Source organism: Archocentrus centrarchus, chromosome 23 (genome assembly GCF_007364275.1).
Source record: "Archocentrus centrarchus isolate MPI-CPG fArcCen1 chromosome 23, fArcCen1, whole genome shotgun sequence".
NCBI classification, from domain to species: Eukaryota; Metazoa; Chordata; class Actinopteri; order Cichliformes; family Cichlidae; genus Archocentrus; species Archocentrus centrarchus.
The window spans coordinates 21926120-21951046 of NC_044368.1; the positions used below are offsets into that span (position 1 = coordinate 21926120).

Sequence of the window (24927 nt, forward strand, 5' to 3'; positions counted from 1 at the left end):
TACAGATTTCTGGGGGCTCGTCCGGGATCAGCAGTGGTTGAAGAACGCCTCATGCTGATCCAGTGATCTTTGGACCCAAATGACCAAGTGCTGCTGCAGCAACAGGATTTTCCAGTAAAGGCTTCAAGAGGTGAACAGACCCGATTGAAGGGGAGCCAAGCCTAAAGTGGGTGAGACTGGTAACGCTGGCTGGCTGCAGCAGACGTTATGTCCGACAACGAGAGAAGGAGGCTCAGCTGGTCCGTAAAGAAAAGACTCTATCAGTTAACGGCTGGCGAAGCTTATGAGGTAGCCACTCACCTCGACCCAGCGTGTGGACTGAACTCAGCAGAGCTGAACAAAGATGATGAAGAAAGTTGTGTTGAGTATATTTCTGCTTACATGAACAGTTCAGCACTCTTACAACTAGAAGATGAGGGCTTGGCATTGTTGTTATGTTTACAAGATACGATTGACTTGGTCATTGCTAACCGTGACAAGGGCAGATTGGTCCCTAAAGATGTGTCTGATGAAAGACCACCTGTAATGTTACTGGTTACTGATGAGATTAACAAAAAACAGACACATGTCATTGCTAAATACATTACTGAATCTGCAACTGTAACTCCTGACACTGACACCCAAGTTCAGCTCAGTGATTCAGGAGAGACACAGACCACAGACATACCTGTTTCGGAGAAAGCACATCATAGAGCTGAGAGTGGTAGCCACACCAGTAGGCCTCATTTCACCAGTCCGCCTACAACTAACATCAGTCATCCAGCAGTTCCCCATTCATCTCAAGTGACTGAGGAGCTGGCTGTCCCAACTCATGAGAGCATGATTGCTCTCCGTGACCTTCCCTTGCTGCAGAGGAAGGAGTTTAAAATACATGGTGGGCAAATAACTGATACTACATCAGACATCAGCTTTAATAGCATATGCAAACAGATTCAAGACGGTTGCAGAGAACAACACACTGATGATGAAATTATTAGAGGGGTTTTACGTGTAATCAAAGGAGGAAACTTTAAAGACATGCTGGTGAACAAGGACGATCTTACGGTTACAGAGCTAAAAAGTTTCCTACAGTCCCATTTGGGAGAAAAGAGCAGCACAGAGCTTTTCCAAGAACTGATGTGTGCTAAGCAGCATGAGAATGAATCTTCACAGCAATTCCTGTACCGTATGATCGGCCTGAAACAAAGAATAATGTTCACCTCAAAACAAGCAAACTCAGTTATCAAGTATGATGTCTCTACACTCCAGGGTGTGTTCCTGAATGCAGTCTACCAAGGCATGGGGGAGAGACACGAGGATGTAAGACGGGAGCTTAAACCGCTCCTTGCAGACCCCACTGTTCCTGATGAAGCCTTGTTACGACAGGTCATCCAGACCACGATGGAGGAAAGCGAGAGGAAACGCAGGCTTGGGCGCAGCACCAATCGGAAGTTCACTCAAGCGCACAGCATGCTTGCAGAGCCAGGAGAGACAACTGGCATTGTGGGAGAGACCAAAGTTATAGGTAAAGATAACGCAATTCAGAGACTAAGCGCTCAGGTTGAGGCTTTAACAGAGGCAATGGAGACACTGAGAAAGCTCACTACATCAGCTCAGGTGCATGGGAGGACTAGTCAAACCACCCATCAGTGTGCCCCTGACAGAAACCGATCAGAGAGAAAGACACAAAGACAGTATGGATGTCAACGATGCATAGCCCAGGCCAAGCCAAACTGTAGCCATTGCTTTTCCTGTGGAGAAGAAGGCCATTGTGCTATTGGCTGCTTACAAAGACGTAACCAGTCGGGAAACGAGTGCCGGTCAGGGCTGAGGGGCGACCTCTGACCGATTCAAAGGACAAACCACAGTCCCACGATGCTACGGCATCAGAGTTAGGAAAAGGTGACAAACCCATCAACACAGAGACAAATAGCAAAACCCACTCCCCTGAGAAGGTTGCTCCACTAATTGGCCGAAAGTCTCTGTTGAAATGTAGCATGAATGGCTATGCTGTAACTGCCATTTTAGATACTGGAGCCAACGTAAGCATCATAGATCACGTCTGGAAGAACAGGTACCTTCCTGAACATGAGATCCGGCCCCTCAGTGAACTCATAAATGAGGAGCTTAGGGTAACTGCTGTCACAGGGGACGCAGTACCGTATGACGGGTGGATGGAAGTGGTTGTAAACCTGCAAGGCAACCATGATCCAGACCTTTCCATTAGAGTGCCCTTCCTTGTGAGCCGACTGGAGCTAGAGAGACCATTAGTTGGTTTTAATGTCATCCAGGAACTCATTAAGAGTAATGAGAGCAGACCTAAAGTTATGTCCATCCTTGTCAGCCTGCTCACTGGTGCCTTGGAGATTGACAGTGTCAAGGCAGAGGCCATTGTGAATTTCATACAGACAAAGCAAACAACGAGAGAACAAAATGCCACTGTAAAAGTGGGCAGGAAAGAAATCACTATTAGTCCTGGTACAGTAGCTTACATTAAATGTAGGGTACCAGCAGATGTTAGCGACTCCAATTCACTTGTGTTGTTTGAACCCAACCTTGAAACCACACCACTCACAGCATTGAGTATTGGAGAGGGGTTAATGGAAGTTCAGCAGACTGAGAGGCCCTTTATTAAGGTACCTGTGTCCAACCATTCTAAAAACATCGTGGTCCTGCCCAGTTCCACAGTCCTGGGTACTATTGAAGCCATTGATGGCGTAATAGACACAGCCAGTGAGCAAAAACCAAGCTCAGACCAATACGGTCAGCGCTTTCTCACCTCAGAGTCCGAATGGTGGCCCGTCCACACGTACACTGTGGCACCCACCAGTGGATGTTAGTCACCTAAGTGAGGCGCAACAGGGAGAGGTGAAGCAAATGCTATATGAGGAGTCAGGGGCTTTTGCTCGTGATGATGGGGACATAGGGTGTATCCCGAGTCTGCAAATGTCAATAAACCTAAAGGATAACATCCCAGTACAGCGTACATATGCTGCAGTGCCCAAGCCCCTTTACAGAGAAGTTAAAGAATATATACAAGACCTTCTTGCCAAAGGGTGGATAGTTAAGTCGAGGTCACCATATGTAGCTCCGGTAGTCTGTGTCAGGAAAAAGGATGGTACCTTGAGGTTGTGTATTGACTACAGACTTTTAAACCAAAAGACAGTGCCAGACCGCCACCCATTGCCTCGCATTCAGGACCTCATAGACACACTAGGGGGCCACAGCTGGTTCAGCATCCTGGACCAAGGCAAAGCCTATCACCAGGGCTACATGGCAGAAGGCTCCAGACACATGACAGCATTTATCACTCCTTGGGGTCTCTATGAATGGGTGAGGATCCCATTTGGGCTCTCTAACGCCCCAGCTGCTTTTCAGCGCAGCATGGAGGAGATGTTAGATTCTCTTCGAGACAACTGCTGTATCCCTTACCTTGATGACGTCCTCTGCTATTCAAAATCTTTCACTGAGCATGTTGAGGGAGTACGTCAAGTCCTGAGGGCTTTACAGTCCCATGGTGTCAAACTTCGACCGACAAAATGTGAGCTGTTCAGGCGGGAGGTCAGGTATGTGGGGAGGCTTGTCTCATCCGATGGTGCCAGGATTGACCCAAAAGATATTGATGCCATCAAGCTGCTGAAAGAGAAAAGGCCCAACACGGTCGGTGAAGTACGAAAGTTACTTGGGTTCCTGAGTTACTGGAGGACATACATTCAAAACTTTTCTAGCATTGCACAGCCCATTTATGAGCTGTTAAAAGGGAAAACAAGCCCTTCAGCAATGAATGCAAAGACTAAGAGGGGAAAGGGAGCTCAGTTACCATCAAGGACACCTGTCTTGTGGGCTGATGAGCCCCAGAGAAGCCTTGAGCAGCTGATCGACACCCTTTCACACCCACCTGTACTGGCGTATCCAGACTTTGAACTCCCATTTGTGCTCCACACTGACGCCTCTGAGCAAGGGCTCGGTGCAGTGTTGTATCAGCGACAGAATGGGAGAATGAGAGTCATCGCTTATGGCTCGAGAACTTTGTCTCCTGCTGAGAAAAATTACAATCTGCATTCAGGGAAACTTGAGTTTCTTGCCTTGAAGTGGGCAATATGTGAGAAATTCAGAGATTACTTGTTTTATGCACCCCACTTTACAGTCTATACAGACAATAACCCCCTCACGTATGTAATGAGTACCGCAAAGCTGAATGCAGTAGGCCACCGATGGGTAGGGGAGCTAGCAGACTTCAGGTTTGATGTCTGATACAGACCGGGGAAGGTGAATGTAGATGCTGACACACTCTCTCGGTTCCCACTTGACATTGATACCTATCTCACGAGGTGTACTGAAGAGCTCACAAAAGAGGCTATTCAGGCTACATGGGGGGGGCTGTGAGCTTGCGAAGAGAAAAGATGTTGCTTACGTTGCTGCCCTGAGCCTGACATGCCCAGAGCCACCTGTGAATGTGTCGCCATTTGCAGTCGGCCATAATGATCTGGTGAGATCCCAAAGAGAAGACCCTGTAATCAGCGAACTCATTAAGCTAAAAGAAACAAAGTCAGTAATATCCAACGAGGACAGAAGGAGAGCCAACGGCCCTGTGAGAAAGCTCATGCATGAGGGGGGATAACTTCACATGGAAAACCAGCTGTTACACCGCACTGCAGGTCAGCGAAAGCAGCTAGTGCTACCATCACAATATCATCCCCTGGTGCTTAAGCAGCTCCATGATAACATGGGCCATGTTGGGGCAGAGAGGGTCATTCACTTGGCACGAGACCGGTTCTACTGGCCTTTCATGAAGAGGGACATCGAGGCCTATGTGACCAGAAAATGCCCTTGCATTAAGCAAAAGAAACCAGTTAAGCACATCAGAGCCCCAATGGGATGTATCACTACTTCTGCTCCACTTGAACTTGTGTCGATTGACTATATGCATCTGGAGGTCAGCAAGAGAGGCTATGAGTACATTCTGGTGGTCATTGATCACTTCACCAGGTTTGCTCAGGCTTACCCCACAAAAAACAAGTCAGGCAGAACGGCTGCAGAAAAGATATTTAATGACTTTCATCCCTCGTTTTGGGTTTCCAGGCAGGCTACACCATGACCAAGGCCGGGAATTTGAAAATGATCTATTTGCGACCCTACAACGCCTGGCTGGAGTTGCCCACTCCAGGACAACACCGTACCACCCCCAAGGAAACCCGGCTGAGAGATTTAATAGGACATTGCTGCAAATGCTAAGGACACTGGGAGAGGAGGAAAAGAGTAACTGGAAAGCACACTTACCTAAGGTAATACACGCTTATAACTGCACCAGACACGAAGCGACAGGCTTTTCACCCCACTACCTCATGTTTGGTCACCACCCCCGTCTTCCAGTAGACTTAATATTTGGCCTGTTAACCAGAGATCAGACTGAAACACCGCAGGGCTATGCTAAAAAGTGGGCTTTGCGAATGAAAGAGGCTTACCGTATTGCGGCTGAAAACAGTCAGCAGTCCAGCGCAAGAGGTAAGAAGTATTATGATCGTCACACACAGAACACAGTTATTCTCCAACCTGGGGATAGGGTCCTAGTCCGCAACATGAGTGAGAGAGGGGGCCCTGGAAAACTGCGGTCTTACTGGGAACAACCTGTGTATGTCATCAAAGAGCAAGTGAGCGACAGTCCCATTTACAAAGTGTGTCCGGAGACAGGGAGTGCTAAAATCCGTATCCTCCACAGAAATCTCCTACACCTAGTAAATGACCTACCTGTCAACTTACCTGACCTGCAGAAGAACCTACTGCCACCTGGAGAGAAACGAAAGAAAAGGGGTCATCCAGTGGAAAGACAGGAATGGGGAGAAACAACTGAAGACAGTGACAGTGAAAACTCTGCTGATGAAGCACCCAGAGTACAGTACTGGCTGAGAGTATCACCACCAACTCAGCATCAAACACAGAAACCAACTCGTAGGCCCCAGAGGGACCCAGAGGGGGTCCAAAGGGCACCTGAGCAATGCAGACACATAATACCATCAGGAGATGGGGCACAAGAGCAACCCAGAGACACCTCATGTGAACGAGAAGTTGAACAAGAACAAATTGAAACACTAACTGAGGAGGACTACCTAGCTGCTGGTTCAGCGCTACCGGATGAAAGTGAAAATGTATGTGTTTTAAATGACAGTGCTAATAACCAACCTGTGATTCCTCCGGAGGCTCCGATCAGGAAATCCACCAGGGACATGAGGCCACCCCAGACCCTCACAAACGAGTCCCTTGGCCAGCCATCCTACCAGCCACACAGGTTATTCACCCCTGCAGGACTCTGTACAATACAAGCCCTACCAGTTTGGGGGATGCCACACATCCCTATACCACATTACATCCCATGCCAGGCACTCCCTCACACTACCATGCCATACACAAACCCATACTGATACACACACACATATAGAGACCAAACTACCTTAAGTCCTAAGTGCTAAGTTCGAAAAGTGTTCTTGTGGGAATGAGTTCAAGTGTTAAAAAGACAGGAAGGAGTTGAGTTTTTGGGTATATTTTTGTTAATGTCAGGAGCCATTTTTAATTGTCAGGGAGCGTGTGACCCACACGAATATGTGGTCACATTTGTGAATTAAGTTTGATTATATGTATAAAATCTTGTATCTTTCACACGGTTTGTGTACAAATAACATGAGATTTAATAAGTCTCCCAAGCGCTGTGCTGCAAGCGACTGTGTGTCACTATGGACAGTAGAGGGCAGCAGAATGCCTGCCGGAAAGGAGTTGCCTTAGCTGGCGTAAGCTTGTCATCCTGGCAAGACTGACCAGGCGAACGGCAGCACGTTTTCTTCTGCTCATTATTTCTCCTGTTTTACAGGTCAGTAATGTTTTCAGAAGCACAAACAAACTGATAGATAAACACTACGACGTTGATCCTGTGGTGTTTCATGCTGTGTTGTAAGGTAATGTTATAATGTGTAATGTATTTGACTCTGAAGTGCTTGAGCTACTCCAGGTCTGCCACACTGAGCTAACAGCTAAAGGCTAGGAACGTGGGCAATGGCAGACACTGTTATTCTTGATCACATGCTCCCGCTCTCTCATAAGGCTCCAATCCAGTCATGTTAACAGTTCCTGTCTACTTAGTTTTCTGTTTTAAGTCTTTATGTGTAGTACGTTTGTAAGATATGTTAAGCCGGTCTGAGGTCCTTAATAAGATTGCCATTTGAATACTGTCAGGAGCTAACTTACCTGAGAACATACTGTAACGTTGTAAACACACTTCCACAGTCGGCGATGTTCACAACAAAGGTCGTCTTTATTACCAGAAAAACGGCTGCTGTAGGCCACAGCCACGCCAACCACGACTACAACAACGGAACAGCAACACACACACACAGGCAAGCTCTCGGTCTTTTCTCTCTCTCCATGCTGCCTTCACGAACCTCCCGAACAGTCCGAAATCCCACAACATCAACACGCTCTCTAACTAAGAGAATCGCTACATTGCCCCCCCTCACTAAATCCCTCGCCCCGAGGGATCCCGTACAAAGTCTCTGAGGTGACCTGGGGGTCTTCTCTGCCTCTGCAGCCCCCTTGTAGACGACACTTGGGGCTGTGTCTGCTGTCCTGCAGCACCCTGCTTTTGATCTGGGATGGGGTGCAAAAGTGGAGGAAGCTGTGGGGCAGTAGAAGGGGGCACAGTCAGTGAGTCTGGGGCTGTGGCTGTTTCATTTCTCAGGGGGGTCGACTGGACCGGGCGCACATCACCCTTATATGGAGCCAGCCTGTCTCTATGAAGGGCCACTCGTCTCCCCCTAGTCGGCAGCTGAACCCTGTACACCACTTCCCCCAGCTTCTCTACCACTACACAAGGCCCCACCCAGTGGCAGTCCAGCTTAGGGCACCGGCCTTTCTTCCTCCTCGGGCTGTACACCCACACAAGGTCACCTCAGAGACTTTGTACGGGATCCCTCGGGGCGAGGGATTTAGTGAGGGGGGGCAATGTAGCGATTCTCTTAGTTAGAGAGCGTGTTGATGTTGTGGGATTTCGGACTGTTCGGGAGGTTCGTGAAGGCAGCATGGAGAGAGAGAAAAGACCGAGAGCTTGCCTGTGTGTGTGTGTTGCTGTTCCGTTGTTGTAGTCGTGGTTGGCGTGGCTGTGGCCTACAGCAGCCGTTTTTCTGGTAATAAAGACGACCTTTGTTGTGAACATCGCCGACTGTGGAAGTGTGTTTACAACGTTACATTGGTGTCAGAAGTGGGATCCTGCACAGCGGACCTATACGCCAACAAAACAAGGGGGAGATGCATGTCCCAATCACCGTTACACCCGCAGAGTGATGGGCTCGTCGAGCGCTTCAACAGGACCCTGGCGAAACAGCTGGCCATCCTCACTGCAGAGCACCAGCGTGATTGGGACATGCATCTCCCCCTTGTTTTGTTGGCGTATAGGTCCGCTGTGCAGGATCCCACTTCTGACACCAATGTAACGTTGTAAACACACTTCCACAGTCGGCGATGTTCACAACAAAGGTCGTCTTTATTACCAGAAAAACGGCTGCTGTAGGCCACAGCCACGCCAACCACGACTACAACAACGGAACAGCAACACACACACACAGGCAAGCTCTCGGTCTTTTCTCTCTCTCCATGCTGCCTTCACGAACCTCCCGAACAGTCCGAAATCCCACAACATCAACACGCTCTCTAACTAAGAGAATCGCTACAATACAAAGCCAGAAAGCTAATGTGGGCATTGTCAACAAATGTTAAAAGTACATTATCTGAAAAGGGATTTAAGATACTTCCTTTATAATTGGTCATTTAACATGATGAAATGCATTCTTTTCTATTTTTGTTCATGTGAAAAGTATATTTTTCTTTCTTTCTTTTAATCTTATTTGTATTGGTATGTGCCCTTAAATGTCAACATTGTTAATGGACTGAACAGTGAAGAAACAGAATTGTGGCTGAAGTAAGTGACAAAAGAAACAGATGTTTATTTTTTGTGAATAAATTCTGGCAAGACTGACCAGGCGAACGGCAGCACGTTTTCTTCTGCTCATTATTTCTCCTGTTTTACAGGAGTGTAATCTGTCTGCACGCCCGCTGTAACGGGGCCTGTTACAATTACATGACCTCAGCAGGATCTGAAAGTCCTGCTGCATTTGAATCTTGCATCAAGCAGAGGATAGACACACAAAATCAAGCTGTGTGGCTGATCATATGACCTGTAACTATGGCCTGTGTTCCGGAGCTGCTTCTTGGTATTTTGGAAGAACTGGTCGACAAAGAGCTCAGGAAATTCCAGTGGTTCCTTACTAATGTCTCTGAGGGATACACGCATATCCCAAAGTCTCGGGTTGATGGGGTGGACAGGACAGGCACTGTGGATCTGCTGGTGCAGACGTACAGCTACGATGGCGCTGTTACTGTCACTGAGGACATACTGTTAAAGATGAACCTCAAACTGTGGGCTGAAAAACTAAAGGAGGGGTACAGTAAAGGTTAAAGAAATTTTGCAAGTACAAACTTGACTGTTTAGATTCTAAAACGCGAAACAGCTTGGTCTCATAACAGCTCTCTCTTCTCTTTCCTGTTTTTTTTATCAGTTTCTTGCAATCATGCAGACAAAGGTAAGACTATAAAGCAGGGGTAGGGAACTCCAGGCCTCGAGAGCCAGTGTCCTGCAGGTTTTAGATGTGTCCCTGATCCAGCACACCTGACTCAAATGACTGAATTACCTCCTCAGTCTGCAGTCAAGTTCTCCAGATTCCTGCTAATGACTTCTATATGTGATTCAGGTGTGCTGGATCAGGGACACATCTAAAACCTGCAGGACACTGGCTCTCGAGGCCTGGAGTTCCCTACCCCTGCTATAAAGGATAGCCACATGATAATGTTAACTTATATATACCCATTTATAGAGGCAAGATTTCAATGTAAGCTTTTTATTTATTCTTTGAGCAGAAGTTGGCCACCAAACAATCCAAGAAAAACTGAAATCAACTCTGAAGGAAAAGTATCAAAACATTTATGAGGGGAATGCAGATGAGGGGGAAACGGTTTACCTAAAGAAAATCTACACAGAACTGCACATGATTGAAGGAGCCTGGGGAAGCTTTAGTGAAGAGCATGAGGTCAGACAGCAGAGGTCAGCACATGTGTCAGTAGATGAAAAATCCATCAAAGCTACTGATATTTTCACACCCACACTCAACCAAAACAAGCGAATCAGAACAGTGCTTACCTTGGGTATTCCTGGAATGGGTAAAACAGTCTGTGCACAGAGGTTTACACTAAGCTGGGCAGAAGGAGAGGAAAATACAGACATTGCCTTCCTCTTCCCACTGCCTTTCCGTGAACTAAATACCATCATAGGTGAGAAGGACTACAGCCTAATGCAACTCATCCATCAGTTCTTTCCAGCGATCAAACCTCTTGAGAAGCTGGGAACAGATTGCAAAGTCCTCTTCATCTTTGATGGCCTCGATGAGACTCTTCTGCCCTTGAATTTCAAAGAAAACAAAGTTTTGAGAGATGAAACTGAGCCGGCCTTGCTCGATGTGCTCATCACAAATCTCATCACTGGAGATTTGCTCGGCAATGCACTCATCTGGATTACCTCCAGACCTGCGGCAGCCAACCGGATCCCTCGAAAGTACATTGATCAGTGGACAGAGGTGAAGGGCTTTGGTAATGACCAGCGGGAGGAATACTTTAAGAGAAGTTTACACAATGACAGCCTTGCCCTCAAGGTCATCAACCATGTGAAATCATCAAGAAGTCTATACATCATGTGCCAAATACCAGTTTTCTGCTGGATCACTGTTACGGTGATGAAGAAACTGGTGCAGAACAATATGACAGGAGTCATACCCAACACTCTGACTGAGATGTATACATATCTGCTTATCTGCCAGACTGACAGAATGGTTGAAGGACACTATCAACTGAAAAGTGACAATGTTGTTTTGAAGCTAGGAGAACTGGCATTCCGCCAGCTGGAGAAAGGAAAATTGATCTTCTATGAGGCTGACCTGAAAGAATGTGGCATGGATGTCACTGAGGCAACCATCTACTCAGGCGTTTGCACAGAGATCTTCATGATGGAAGGAGAAAGGAGACGAAAAGTTTTTAGCTTCGTACATTTGACCATCCAGGAATTTCTAGCAGCTGTGCATGCCCATTACTCGTACATGCAAAGAAAGGAAAATGTTTTCCTTGGATACCTAAAAAGGATTTTCACAAGATGGCTCTCCAAGTCTGTATTCAATTTTCATAAAACTGCCATTGAAAAAGCCTTAGAGAGTCCAGATGGCCGCTGGGACCTCGTCCTCCGCTTCCTTCTGGGACTCTCACTGAAATCAAACCAGGAGCTTCTCTGTAAGATACTGGATTTGGATGCAGAAGGCGAAGAAGATGTGGTGAGAACAATCCAGTTCATCAAGGAAAAGATCAATGAAGAAGCAGAAGCCAAGCTCAACCTGTTCCACTGTCTGAGTGAGCTCAAAGAGGAAGCTTTAGTGCAGGAGGTTCAGAGTTTTGTGAGCTCTGGAAGGCTTAATGCCAAAAAGATGTCTCCAGCCCAGTGGTCAGCACTGACGTTTGATCTGATGATATCAGAGACAACCAAAGAAGAGTTTGATCTAAAGAAGTATATAAGATCAGAGGAGGGAATGGTGAAGCTGCTCACGGTCATCACTTCCTCCAAACGTGCTCTGTGAGTTTACCCACATGATATTGTTCTTCTTGCTTGTTGTTTTCAGTGACTCTCCAAACCTCAAACAAATTTCATTTCTCTGTAACAATACAGGTATTCTTGGATTTTTGCCTGATTGCTTTATTATTCAAAAATAAAATAAAATTTCACAAACAGAAATCTGTTACTTTTGTCTTCCAGGCTAAATTGCTGCAACCTCACTGAGAACTGCTGTAAATCTTTGGCTTCCGCACTAAGCTCGACCTCCTCTCATTTAACAGTTCTAGACCTGAGTGAGAACAAGCTGAGGGATTCGGGGGTGAAGCTGCTTTCGGCTGGATTAAATAGTCCACATTGCAAATTGAAGAGTTTAAGGTTTTGTTAACAGTGTTTTGGAAATTGTATAATGCACAACATGTCTCTGCAAATAGAAAAAAACTTCTTGTGGTCAAAAGACTTGTGGTCTGTGTTTACTATTATTTGCTCTCATAAGTGCTGTTGAATTGTACTGTCTACAGACCCCTTGCTATCTTGCTAATTCCTTTACTTGCTGTAGTACAATAACTCTGTTTGCGTTTCTTAGACTAAAAAAGTGTCAGCTCCAAGGAGACTGCTGTGAAGCACTGGCTGTTGCTGTCAGCACAGAGTTTACCCAACTCAAAGACCTTGACCTGAGTGCTAATGACTTCCAGAGCACACACCTGAAGGCTCTCTGTGTGGGGATGTGCAGCCATCATTGCAAACTGGAAACTCTGAGGTCTGACACACTTTAACTACTTTTTAAAATGTAATCACAATTAATGTTTTCAGGGGGGAAATTAATGAATACGATTTTGCAGGTTAAATCGGTGCAAGCTAAGAGAGGATTGCTGTGCAGATTTGGCTTCAGTTTTAAACTCAGGCTCATCACTGCTTAAAACTCTTGATCTGAGTAATAACAGCTTGAAGGATTCAGGTGTATCTCTGCTAGCTGCTGGACTGAGAAATCCACAGTGTAGACTAGAAACTCTCAGGTAAGTGTAACCTCAGCACTGGGCCCTGCACTACAAAATAAGTTCAACAAACACCCAGAATTTATTTCCTTTATCTGGCTTTACTCACCCTAACATCAGCAATCAGGCTAAGCTGCCACATGAAGGTGGTTGTTAACTGGACACGTTTGTCAATCTAGCTACAAGTGCAGTCACATGAAAGGGTTGGCATTGGAAGCATCCAACCAATCACACACATGCAAATAAGGTAGATGGTAGATAAAGCTACAGTATTAGAAAAATATGAAGACACAACACACAAGAAGCACTCCAAGAGTGCAAATCTCTCCCAAGGCAGCTCACTCTCTGTGCAGTATTTATTCATTTTGTTTTCTTTGTTCTTTTTAAATGTACTTTAAGATGTTTGTCAAATGTCAAGCAATGTTTGAAAACTTTACAGTGTACTTTCTGTGTTGACAGTACACACCACACTTGTAAGAATGATAGTTTCTACATTACAACACTTTTTATCAATTTTTGACACAAACGCTATCAAAAACATAAGCTCTGTGGCGGAGGCAATAATACAGACCGAAAGCAACACAGCAGCTACAGACAAGTCAGTGTCTATGACGGGTAAGGCACTGTACAGTAAGTTACAGTATTAAAAGTGTTGTATGGATGTGTGTGTGCTTTAAACACTTTGGGCAGTAAGACTGGAAAAGACTTACTGACCAAAAATACATTAATAAAGTTTATTCAGAGCCCGGAAAGTAATCCAGCAAAAATGCTGAGTATGTAAGTTAACAGAGTATCACAGCTCTATCATTAAGACACGAGAGAATCTAATGCATTATAACTGTTATTGCATCAAATTAATTCAAGTCAATTCAATTCAGTTTTATTGATATAGCACCAAATCACAACAAACAGTCACCTCTAGGTGCTTAATTAATATTTAGATGTGCATAAGAGGACTCCATAGTGTAGTGGTTTGCCTAACATGCAAAAGATGCCCCATTCATTTTCTTTGGGTTTGTGCCAGGAAGGGATGTAAAAAAAAAAAGAAGACAGAATTTGCCCAAATTCTACATTGTAGGACAGGCCTCTGGTTCTGTTATTATGCAGTTTCATGTTGTGGCAGTCTCATGTTGCAGAAGTCTGACACTTTTTTCTTCTTCTTCCATATCATATCATCCAGCTCTGATGTCCCCTCAGCATTGCATAGTTTATCGTAGAACTGCAACTACCAAGCACCAAATTACAGACAGTTAGGAACCCAATGGTGAAGATAAGACAGGATTTTGTAGCCCAGGAGGCAAACAGTTTGTGCAGAAGTTAGATACCAAAAGAATTCTGCAAAAATTCGATTCAGTTCAATTCAATTCAGTTCAATTTTAACAGTCACATCAAAGTGCTTTATATTGCAAAGTAAAGACCCTACAATAATACAATTATTGCAGACCATGTGCTTGATTACTTGAATTGAACTAATTATATAGAGACATCACTAAATTTATGCTAAAATGTATTTAATTCATTTTCATGCAAACCTTGAACAGAAATAGGCCTACAGTATTTTCCTGTCAACAAAAGTGGAGTTGAGACCTCGTGGAAAGCCTGCAAGCACAATTAAATACACAGCAAGACATGATAATTGTCAGTTAATTGTCTTGACCTGAAACACCCCAAACTCTGTTGACAGGAAGGATAGGCACATTAACACTGCAGCCTATGGAAAATGATTTGATTTTGGCATCAACCTCAAGTGGCCATTCAATAAACTTCAGTTTCTGGCACTTTTGTATTGGCTTCATCTTTCAGTCCAAGAGGATGCTACTGGCCTTAATGATCAAAATCATGCCAAAATTTAAATTAATATCTAAAAGAATTACAGCATGATTAAAACAGCAAATGTGCTTTCCATATGTTTGCCTGTTAAAATGACTTTATTATATGTCTAAATAACATCACTATGACCACTTGTCAGACTCAGTTGGTGCAGCCTGACACAGAAATGCTGTGATCCCATTGGCTGGGGTCTCACCTCCGACTCCAAGCACCTCACAGAACTGGACCTGAGCGGAAACAACCTGCACGGTCCAGATTTCCAGCTGCTTTGCTCTGGACTCCGAAGTCAGCACTGTAAACTCAAGACTTTAAGGTCAGGTCACTCAGGATCAATGGACATAACAAATATAGCGGCCTGCATGAGTGTAATAAAATAGCTGTCTATAGCTATGAAGAAATAGTTTAGTTCAGCCTATAGTTTTTAACTTTGTGGAGTACACCAGTTACACACAATATACTATTACCTGCAGATTAGACGAATGCAGTCTCCAGAAATGCTGTGGAGATGTTGCCTCAGTCCTCAGTTCTGACAGCTCTCACCTGAAGGAGCTTGATCTGAGTGGGAATGACCTGCAGGACTTAGAGGTGAAGCTGCTCTCTGATGGCCTTTCAAAACCAAGCTGTACACTGGAGACATTAAAGTAAGATGGCTTTCAATCAAAAATAACATAATTGTTGCTTCCTTTATTAATAATGGCTACCCTGAATATTAATAATATACAAAAAATACAAAAGCAATCTCTGAAAGCATCTAAAATTGAATTAAATGTGAATACTCTACCTTTATAGGCTGTCATTCTGTGGAGTCACAGAAGTGGGCTGTACTCATTTGGTTTCAGCACTTAGCTCCAACTCCTCCCACCTGAGGGAGTTGGACCTGAGCTACAACTACCTGCAGGACTCCGGGGTGAAGCTAATCTCTGTTCATGGGGGCAAACTTAAAAAACTTAGGTAAAACAATGGCTTAGTTACATTTAGTGGTTCATGGGATTCAGTATCTGCTGGTTCCACATTGGTTCTTTAGTATCAACAATACAATAAAGGTAAAAACACATTAAAACAAAAATACATTACAATATACATGATTACAATACAAGATGGCTCAATGACAGGGACATTTCTTAAAACATACTTCCTGGTTCAAAGTTTAATTTGATCAAGTTCCCTTTATTTGAATTTTTTAGTTCCATGCATTTGTCTGGCAGATAAACAGACAGAAGTGCCATGCAACATCATAGTCATGCTTTATAGCAGACTAATATATTTTAAATTCCATAAAATATGTAGAATTTGGAATTCTTAATTTCATTATGTCTATTATTGATTAATGTTTATCATATATCATTCTATCTGCAGTGTGGAACCTAATGCAGAATGTTTCTTGAAATCAACACTGAAAAACTGTAAGTTATATACCTTAAACTATTATGTTACATCTTCTTCTCATTATGGCTGCTCCCTTCAGGTGTAACCACAGTGGACCATTTGCCACCATCTCACCCTATCCCTGGCATCCACCTCTGTCACACCAACCCTCTGCATGTCCTCCTTCACTACATCGATGAATTTTCTCTGTGGTCTTCATCTTTTCCTCCTGCCTTGCAGCTCTAGATTCAACATCCTTACTATTCCTCCTCTGTACATGTCCAAACCATCTCTAACTTTGTCTCTAAACCGCTCAACCTGAGCTGTCCCTCTGATGTACTCATTTCTAATCTTCTAATCTTCTCAACTCTGGCCATCACCAGCTCCGCCTCCTGTCTTTTTGACAGTGCCAAACCATACATCATACATTGATCAAGCATAACATCATGACCACCTGCCTAATATTGTTTCGGTCCCCGTTTGCTGCTAAAACAGCCCTGACCTGTTGAGGCATGGACTCCACTGAGGGTGTGCTGTAGAATCTGCATCAAGATGTTAGTGAGAGATCCTTTAAGTCCTGTAAATTGTGATGTGGGGTCTCCATGGAAAGTACTTGTTTGCCCAGCACATCCCACAGATGTGGATTAAGATCTGGGTAACTTGGAGGCCATGTCACCTCAAACACTGTAACTGCTTGTAAAGCTTACTTTTCACACTTGCTCCTATCCTTCTGTCACAAATCACCCATGACACTCTCTTCTTCATGTCTCTTGTCCATTGCTTTGGACAGTTGACCACAGATATAAAACGTATCCACCTTCACTACCTGTCTCCCTCTCATTAACACATAAGTATTCTGTATTGGTTCTACTCACTTTCATTCCTCTTCTCTTCAGAGCATACCTCCACCTCTCCAGGCTCTTTTCCACCTGCTCCCTGCTCTCACTACAGATCACAGTGTCGCCTGCAAACATTGTAGTCCAACTGTTATTTTACAATATTCATATATTTTAATATAAATTCCTCTTTTGTATCATTTTATCAAGCTTGTTTGTGTAACAATGGTAAACAGCAAGCAGGTAAATTACAACCAAAACTTAGTGACAAGGAGGCTTAAAACATCTACATTAATATATGCCACAACTATGTGCCTGGTTGCTCTGTTATTTGTCCAGCAGGAGGCAGAATTTAAAAAAAAAAGTTGATTCTGTAGTTATGAATCTGGTTTTTAGTGCATTCTTTCCCCTTCTTTATATTTTCTTTGCCCCAAAGCACCACCTAGTGGCAATTTGTGAGCATTAAGTTACTGAAAATTGATCACATATTATAACTATAAACTGACAGTGATTTAAAGTCAACACTGAGGTCTTGAAGTTTATTACATACACAATCAGAAAATGAGCCGTGGTCATCACATGACTTGGTAATGATGATTAAAGATGCTGAAAATGCCATATTTGTGTTTCACTCAGATCCAACCATGCTGACGTTCGACAAAAATACAGCTTCCAAGTCTCTCTTTCTGCATGATGGTGGACAGCAGGTGACATGGGTCAGGGAGAGACAGGAGCACCCGGATCACCCTGAGAGGTTTGAGAGTGTCTCCCAGGTGCTTTGCCAACAAGGCCTCTCCCAGCGTCATTACTGGGAGGTGGAGTGGCGAGGACGCTGGGTGGAGATTGCTGTGGCAAAGAGGGGAATCAGTCGGAGGGCGGGCTATCACCTCTCTGGTTTTGGCTACACAGACCAGTCCTGGAGTCTGTATTGCTCTGAAGATCACTACACCGCTGAGCACGACAACCATAAACTGGAAATACCAGCACCTCCTTTTCATTCCAATAGGGTTGGAGTCTTTCTGGACTGGCCAGGAGGCACCCTGTCCTTCTATAGTGTGTTCTCTGGGACCCTCAGACACATTCACACATTCTACGGCAACTTCACTGAACCCCTCTACTCCGGGTTTGGGATGGAGGGAGACGACTGCTCTGTAATAATTGTACAGTGATGGGGAGGCAGGAGCTCAAGCGCAGCAAGTGATGGATGCTGAGTGTGGGTCAGTTTGGACAAATAAGCCCAAACAAGCATTTTGATGGAGGGAATTGTGTTTTAATATTGTGCTAATAGTGAAGTAGTATTTAGCCTAAAATACAAAAAGTGTAAAGCAGCAGCCTGTGTGGCTTTAGATTTTAATGGTTTTAGATTTTACTGAAATAAACATGGCAAAGACCATGTTTATTTCAGTAACAATACCCCAAACCAAGCCGACTAATTCTGAAGTGTTAATACTGTAACTGCTAGTTTTCAGCCTGCTAGCTGCAGTAACAAATCTACGCCCGATGTCCCACCTGTGACTCCAGCCAGCAGGACACACCAGGCTGCTCTACTAGCTAAGTTAATGAATGTTAAATGTCAAAGTAAACAAAAGAAATAATGTGATGCTGGTGGGACTTACAGTACAAACCAACAGCATTTCGTTATTTAGCATTACTAGCCAGGCCTGTGGCGCTTTTTCACATTCTTCAGCTTGTGACTTTTGCCACCTTCAAAATTTCATTGTGGATACAAATTTAGGTGACCATTAAGTTACGTAGAGGCGACGTACGCTGAACGTGTAACAAATGCAAATAGAGAATGTAACATCAGATTCACAGGGGGACGATGAATATGAAAATCAAAAGAATTGGGATTTATAATAAATTTTAAAAAAGGAAAGGTGTGACAATGTTCATGCAAAGTTTTGTTGAGATTGGCCCACCTGTTAAGGTGGCGATTACATAAAGACACATGCAATGATCATCATAGTAAGATATATTTAATCATTATTATCTGCTCCACTCACCACTGTCTCACTTTGGGTGTGTGTGGGTGTGTGGGTGTGTGTGTGTGTGTGTGTGTGTGTGTGTGTGTGTGTCTGTCTAGCTTGTTCATTATAAAAAACAGGTTGAAGCAACATTCCAAGGATGTTTGTAGAGGTTGGACCAGTTCCAGTTACACAGCGATAAAGTCACTGTTTGTGTAAGCCAGTTGCTCAGTTTATTCACTCAGGCAGCAAGTGATGTGAACTTTCTTGCCTGACATCATCAGCAACAACTGTATTTTTGCCTTAAATGCATATTTTTGCACAGATATTGTTGATCGCCAGAGACTCTTGTGTCATTATTTGCGAATGAATTTTATGTAAATATACAGTATATGAAACTGAAAGAATGAATTCTAACAGTTTTTAAGCAATCATCTAACATTTCATTTAGTGCAATCACCAGATTGAATGTTTTAGTCACTGAGTGGAATTTATTCATGTGCCTGATGGTTTGGCACCAAATCTTCCACACTTATTCATAGTTCACAATGGCTTTGGTGGCTGCCGGGTGTGACATCCAGTTTGAAGTAAAATGTCTTTGCAACCTTTAATTGTGTTGACATGAAATCTCCACAAATTGAGCTCAGGAACATGGTCAAAAACAATTAGCTTACTTTTGTTTATGAATTTCCACAACTTTACAGTAATAAATAATTTTGGCAGTGGATAAAGCACTTAGAAGGCACACCATATATCCCTTGTGTATCTGTGATAAATGTCAATATGTTGTCAAGCAGGATGATCTTTGTGGTTTCTATGCTACAGTCACACTGGGGAAAACTGGGTGGAGACAGCAGCACGACCAAAATTATTGCTGCAGTGTGCAATGAACTTGCAATTTTGTTGCCTTTGAAATGGCTGCTTCAAAGATGGGGACCAGCATGATGTACACTGTACATAGTACAGGGTAATGGTTGAAGGAGTTGCATGCTCAACCACTGGGCAAGCGGTTGGTTGCCACAACTGTCTATAATCAGTCAATCAGTCTTTGATAGCAAAAACATTTAAGGTAATCACAATTTTTTCCCTAGGGAGGTTCCCATCCTATTTTCACTCATGTGACTGAACCATCACACACACACACACACACACACACACACACACACACACACACAAAACCATTAAATGTTCTGGCCTAAACCTGTATGGCTCACACTGTAAATATGGCTCATAATCACCTCCCACAAAGAGACGGTGTGGGTATATTATACATTTCCTGAATCCTTAGAGTCCTATTGACTCTTGTGTCCCTGATGTCCCTGGATGCCACAGGGCTAAAATAAATATTTAGTTTAGGTAAAAATTATGGGAAAATTTGTATTATTTGTGGTTTAAAGAGCTCTACTGACCTCTGTGTTGGTCAGAGAGATCCAAAGCCTTGCTCAAATGAAAGCCACGAGGGTTCCCTTTAAAATGATACCAAACACTATATTCTAGACCTTTGATAAATGTCTGTATCATGAGCCTAAACCAGATATACACAGTGTCAAAAAACTAAATTTTTCTTAAGGGGTTGTTAACTTCATGAGCTGATAAGTGTGACTAAGCTACAACTTTAGAAGGGCTATCATACCAAAATATAATCTACAGACATGTAACTTTTCAAAAATTATGGTTAAGTTTTGCAACCCTGAGATGGACCAAAAAGTGAAATTTTGGCCTCTGGCCCCATGGACTACTGAGAGCTGCAGCCAGAAAAGTCTGAGAAATGACCCCTGTGAAAGTTGTGTAATATCAGTGAAACAGGCTGTTTCAGCAAAAAGTATAATTCTCGTTAGATGACTGCATCAGATTTCACTCGTCACACTCAGCCTGACCTGGCAGGACTTGACGCATTTGTTACACCAGTGGAGTGGGTGTGGTAGTTTAGCCGGTGGATAAAGGCACTGCTTCTGTTGTGGACCTTGAGCTGGAGTACAAGGTTCATCTAACATGCAGGTACGTGCTTGGAGAAAGAAATGGTTGACTATTAAAAAAACATTAAAAGGCAGGATTACTCTTAGCAGTCAGTCTTCTCCCGAGAGCGGAGTTAACTGCAGTTTTCACTTGAACATATACTGCCTGGTGCTTTCTGTTAAGACAATCTTGTCTAGGGCTGCAACTATCAGTTGTTTTAGTAATCGAGTAATCTATTGATTATTCCATTGATTAATTGAGTAATTGGATAAGAAATATTTTTATCTTGACACAGGAATCTGCTTGTTGATTTTTCATTTTAGAAACTGCAATTTTTATAAAAGTCTGACTGCATACAACATCTGTCAAAAACTAAACCCCTTCAGTGGATTTATGTACCATATTATATTAGAAAATCATATATTTTTTATTTTTGCCTTTTCTTAAATGCAAAAATAAATCAATAATGTCAATAATACATACAACCTAAACTAAGGCATGAAATAGCCTTACTCTGTGTTCTGGGAATGCTGTCTTACATCAGTAGAGTCCTGACAGTGTTGTATCTCCTGGGTGAGGTAGGTTTGGTGTGTGTTCATGTCCGTGTGTTTTTGTGTGTGTGTCTGTGTGTTTAAGTGTGGCAGTAAACAAGTCAGTGTGTGTCTGTGAGCCTCTAAAGGAGCATGTGGTGATTGCAAAACAAGAATTTCAGCAATCTCAGAGGCGAGGTTTGTCCTGTGCTTTGATGCAACACTTCCTGCTTCAGAAAAGAGACATTCTAATGGTGTAGTTATATTAATAACTAAGGTTAATAATAATAATAATAATAATAATAATAATAATAATAATAATAATAATAATAATAATAATTCAGTGTCCAACCCAACAGCCCCAGGTCAGGGGCTCAGAGTTTTAATGGCCTACAAAAAAGCTTTTATTTGTATATATATAAATGAAATATTTTATTTACATTTATATTAATCTAAATCTCTTCTTTGCTGTGAGTATTGACAAATCCATATTAATCTATGATGGCATCATTGTCACTGCTGCTGTTGTGTTATCGGTCCTCTTGTTAACAAACTGCAGGATTGCATGACGAATGAAACATGAAGAAAAAATTTGTGTCAAAGGTTTTTTTAAATTAATTGAGTTACTCGATGAATCGTTGCAGCTCTAATTTTGTCCCTTTTAAACTCAGGTCAAAATGAAGAGTGTGGTTGTGTATTGTGGACTCATCCTGGCATTTCTGTCGAGCTGCACGGAGCAGGCTGGCGTAAAAGTAAGAACTACAAAAACCTCAGTGGTGTCAAAGCATTTTAAATTGAATATTTACACAAGAGTAACCCTCACTTTAAAACTGTTTCTCTTGCATTGCTAGAGCCAGCAGAAAGCAGTTGCTCCTCAAGGTATGGATCGTGTTGTTTATTATTCAGATAAGTGTGTTATATTGAGTCTTAGTCATCCTCTTCTTGTTATTCTTTTGTGGTGTTACTCCTCAGGAACAGACTGCACACAGATTAAGACGCTCTCACCGCAAGCAGCCAGTGGTGTTTATGTGATCCAGCCAGCTGGAGTCAAGGCCAAGTTTAAGGTATCAGTAGAGCCACTGTCAATTACAAGCATGGTTTTGGTTTGCTAAAGCTGAGAAATAATAACAAAGTCCTGCTCATAAGATTGCAGTAGCTGAGTGTTTAATGGTGTACCAGACAGTGTGCAAATACTCACTGACGCATTGTTCAGCAACTACCTGCTCATGTCTGACAAAAGTTAAATAGTTTAATGTTTACTGCACCTAGTTTTAATTAATTTACTCACCAACCAACATTATAATAGAAATGTTACTGGATACAGCTATTATAGTCTCTGATGTATCACAGTATTGTGTGTAATACTGCTGATTAGAACACCAGAAAATTTCTTACCTAAACAAAAGCAGCACTATAAACTTTGAACACAATTTATCGATGAAATGATTTCTCCTTAGATAAAAAGCAGAAGCAGCAGCAGATGGATTTCTTAACGTGTGTTGCATCAACTTCCTGCTCAGGTTTACTGTGAGATGCGTGCGGATGGAGGCTGGACGGTGTTTCAGAAACGAAGTGGAGGAGCAGTTTCTTTCCACAGACAATGGGCAGCTTACACAAATGGCTTTGGGAACCAGACACGTAAATACATCAATTATTATGATTATGATGTGGTCTTATATAATCCTAGAAAGGTAAAAAATGGGAAATAGCTTGAAAAGTTGTGAAGAATGCATCTGACAGAAAAACATAAAAGCTTTTCTTTGTGCTTTGACTCTCTCAGAGGACCACTGGCTCGGTCTGAGGAAGATTTTTTATCTTACTAAGGACAAGTCCAAAAAGTGGACGATGAGGGTGGATCTGTGGGACCATGAAGGCGGCACTGCTTTCGCTGAGTACAAAAACTTTAGACTGGGAAATGAGAAAACTGCTTTCAAACTACATGTTGGGAAATACAGAGGAAATGCAGGTACTAAAGCCAGAAATATGAAGTCTCATCAATTTGAGTACTGACTCCAGCATCTGCTGTCAGTACTAATGTGAATATAAAGCAGTCCAGCCCCTCAAAGATCATCTTACTTGTGATTTGAGTGGCAGCTTTAGTCAAACTATGTAGATTTTGAAAGAAAAAAAATAACATGTGTCCTCTGCCTTTAAGGATTAGAATGAAAGTAGCTTGTAGTGGCTAATGTTTACAAACTGAAGCTAAATGTAACTGTATAATCACAATGCTGCGTAGTTTTTTTAATTCTTCTGTACTGTAAAGAAACTCTCTGAATTCTAAAATCCAGATTTCCTTGAACTGTTTTCCACTCTGTCCAAAGGCGATGCCATCCGTGGTACCTATAAAGGCACTGATCAGAATCACTATGGCTTCAGCACCACTGACCGTGATAATGATGGCTGCTCCCCCTGCATCTTTGGTGACCTTGCTGAAACACAATGTACCTTCAGAGAGGGTGGCGGGTGGTGGTACAGCAAGTGTGGGTCTGCCAATCTAAACGGTGACTGGCATCCCGCCGGTGAACAAATAGGTTGGGCTTCGGGCCTCCACTGGCGCACCTGGAAACCGCCTGCACCATACTCAGCCAAGGCCTCGAGAATGATGATCAAGTCAGTGTGAAAGAAACCTGCTCTGATCATGAAGTGTTATGCTGATGTTTATTCTAATGCTTTAAATATTTCAGAAAAGTAACTGATGTGTAAAAAACTGAGATATAAAATAAAATGATGTCTGTTGGAAACATGGAAACCAGTGTGATGCTAGTGCTCAGTCATTATTATCAGATTATCTGAGCTTTTGACATGGTGCACTATCCTGCTGGAAGCAGCCCTCAAAAGATGGGCACACTGTGGTCATAAAGGGATGGACATGATCAACAACAATATGAATAATAGGTAGGCTGTGGCAGTTAATTATTATTGTGAAATTGTTCCAAAATTTGTAGATGCCATTTTTTACATCTGCAGTTTTTTCCCTGCTTCTGTACTTCTTTTTATACCTAATTGTGTTTCCTGACATGTTAAAAATTAGCTTAATTATTGCAAAATGTTCCTCTGGCTCTTTTTTGTTAGTACCACTTATTTTTCTGGTATTTTGTTGCCCCCATACTGACTCTTTTGAGAGGCTGCCATCAAATTGAACTAACATTTTTTCATGAAATAGTATAATGTCCCATTTTAAACATTTGGGTAAACTATAAAGGGTCATATCACCGTGTGAGATAGGTGGCTGGTCAAAAGAGGTTATAGCATCTAGTTCCACCTGTTTGCCCAAGGAATTGAAACCATAATAATACTGGGAAGATGATCACTATATATGTATATACATCATGGACCAAGCTGTGGTTTACAAGTCTATATTCAACCCTTTGCTGTTGTCATAAGCAGTAATCATGATGTTATTAATACAAGCTTTTCACAGCTGATCACGACTTTATCTGTGCTATATATGAGTCCACATAGGAAATACAAATACACACATAGGAATGTCGTTCTTTGTCCTCCCAGGTGACACTGGTTCACCCCAGTGAGGCAGTCACAGTGCTGCGCAGGCTGACCAAAAAACACCCTGACAGGATTTACTTCAAGAGCCTCTTCCGCTCAGGCTCCATCAGTGAAATTACTACCTGTAACGTATGTTTGCGTCCGACCCAGCGGCCTGTGTGCAACTACACTGACCTCCGTACAGGTGAGCAGTGGTTCTAGTACAAGCCAGAGAATCTGAGTTGTGATGCCAGGATTGATCACTCCAAAGGAAAGCTTAAACGAAGCTTCATGACCATGGAG

The 24927-nt window shown here is 43.0% G+C and overlaps 2 protein-coding genes across 2 annotated transcripts; both read left to right on the forward strand.

Annotated features, from left to right (window-relative positions):
• The first annotated feature begins 9205 nt into the window (after positions 1-9205).
• Positions 9206-18633, forward strand: LOC115773629 (NACHT, LRR and PYD domains-containing protein 3-like). The gene is made up of 11 exons (XM_030720473.1): positions 9206-9473; positions 9579-9602; positions 9937-11689; positions 11870-12043; positions 12252-12425; positions 12508-12681; positions 14630-14803; positions 14961-15131; positions 15280-15441; positions 15847-15893; positions 17328-18633. The coding sequence occupies exons 1-11, from the start codon at positions 9206-9208 to the stop codon at positions 17858-17860; spliced, it is 3654 nt and encodes a 1217-aa protein (XP_030576333.1). The 3' UTR covers positions 17861-18633.
• A 1872-nt stretch (positions 18634-20505) lies between these two features.
• On the forward strand, positions 20506-23989 carry LOC115773646 (angiopoietin-related protein 5-like). The gene is made up of 7 exons (XM_030720496.1): positions 20506-20653; positions 21813-21893; positions 21993-22020; positions 22114-22205; positions 22662-22779; positions 22922-23107; positions 23463-23989. The coding sequence occupies exons 1-7, from the start codon at positions 20648-20650 to the stop codon at positions 23759-23761; spliced, it is 810 nt and encodes a 269-aa protein (XP_030576356.1). The 5' UTR covers positions 20506-20647; the 3' UTR covers positions 23762-23989.
• Positions 23990-24927: the final 938 nt, after the last annotated feature.

What these genes read in the sequence shown, in the direction of transcription:
- LOC115773646 (XM_030720496.1), top strand. An exon ending in GAAAGCAGTTGCTCCTCAAG is followed by an intron (nt 22,021 to 22,113) that starts GTATGGATCGTG and finishes GTTACTCCTCAG; the next exon opens with GAACAGACTGCACACAGATT. An exon ending in GAGTCAAGGCCAAGTTTAAG is followed by an intron (nt 22,206 to 22,661) that starts GTATCAGTAGAG and finishes CTTCCTGCTCAG; the next exon opens with GTTTACTGTGAGATGCGTGC.
- LOC115773629 (XM_030720473.1), top strand. Translation starts at nt 9,206, where the DNA reads ATGGCCTGTGTTCCGGAGCTGCTTCTTGGTATTTTGGAAGAACTGGTC. An exon ending in TGCAAATTGAAGAGTTTAAG is followed by an intron (nt 12,044 to 12,251) that starts GTTTTGTTAACA and finishes TGCGTTTCTTAG; the next exon opens with ACTAAAAAAGTGTCAGCTCC. An exon ending in TGTAGACTAGAAACTCTCAG is followed by an intron (nt 12,682 to 14,629) that starts GTAAGTGTAACC and finishes ACCACTTGTCAG; the next exon opens with ACTCAGTTGGTGCAGCCTGA.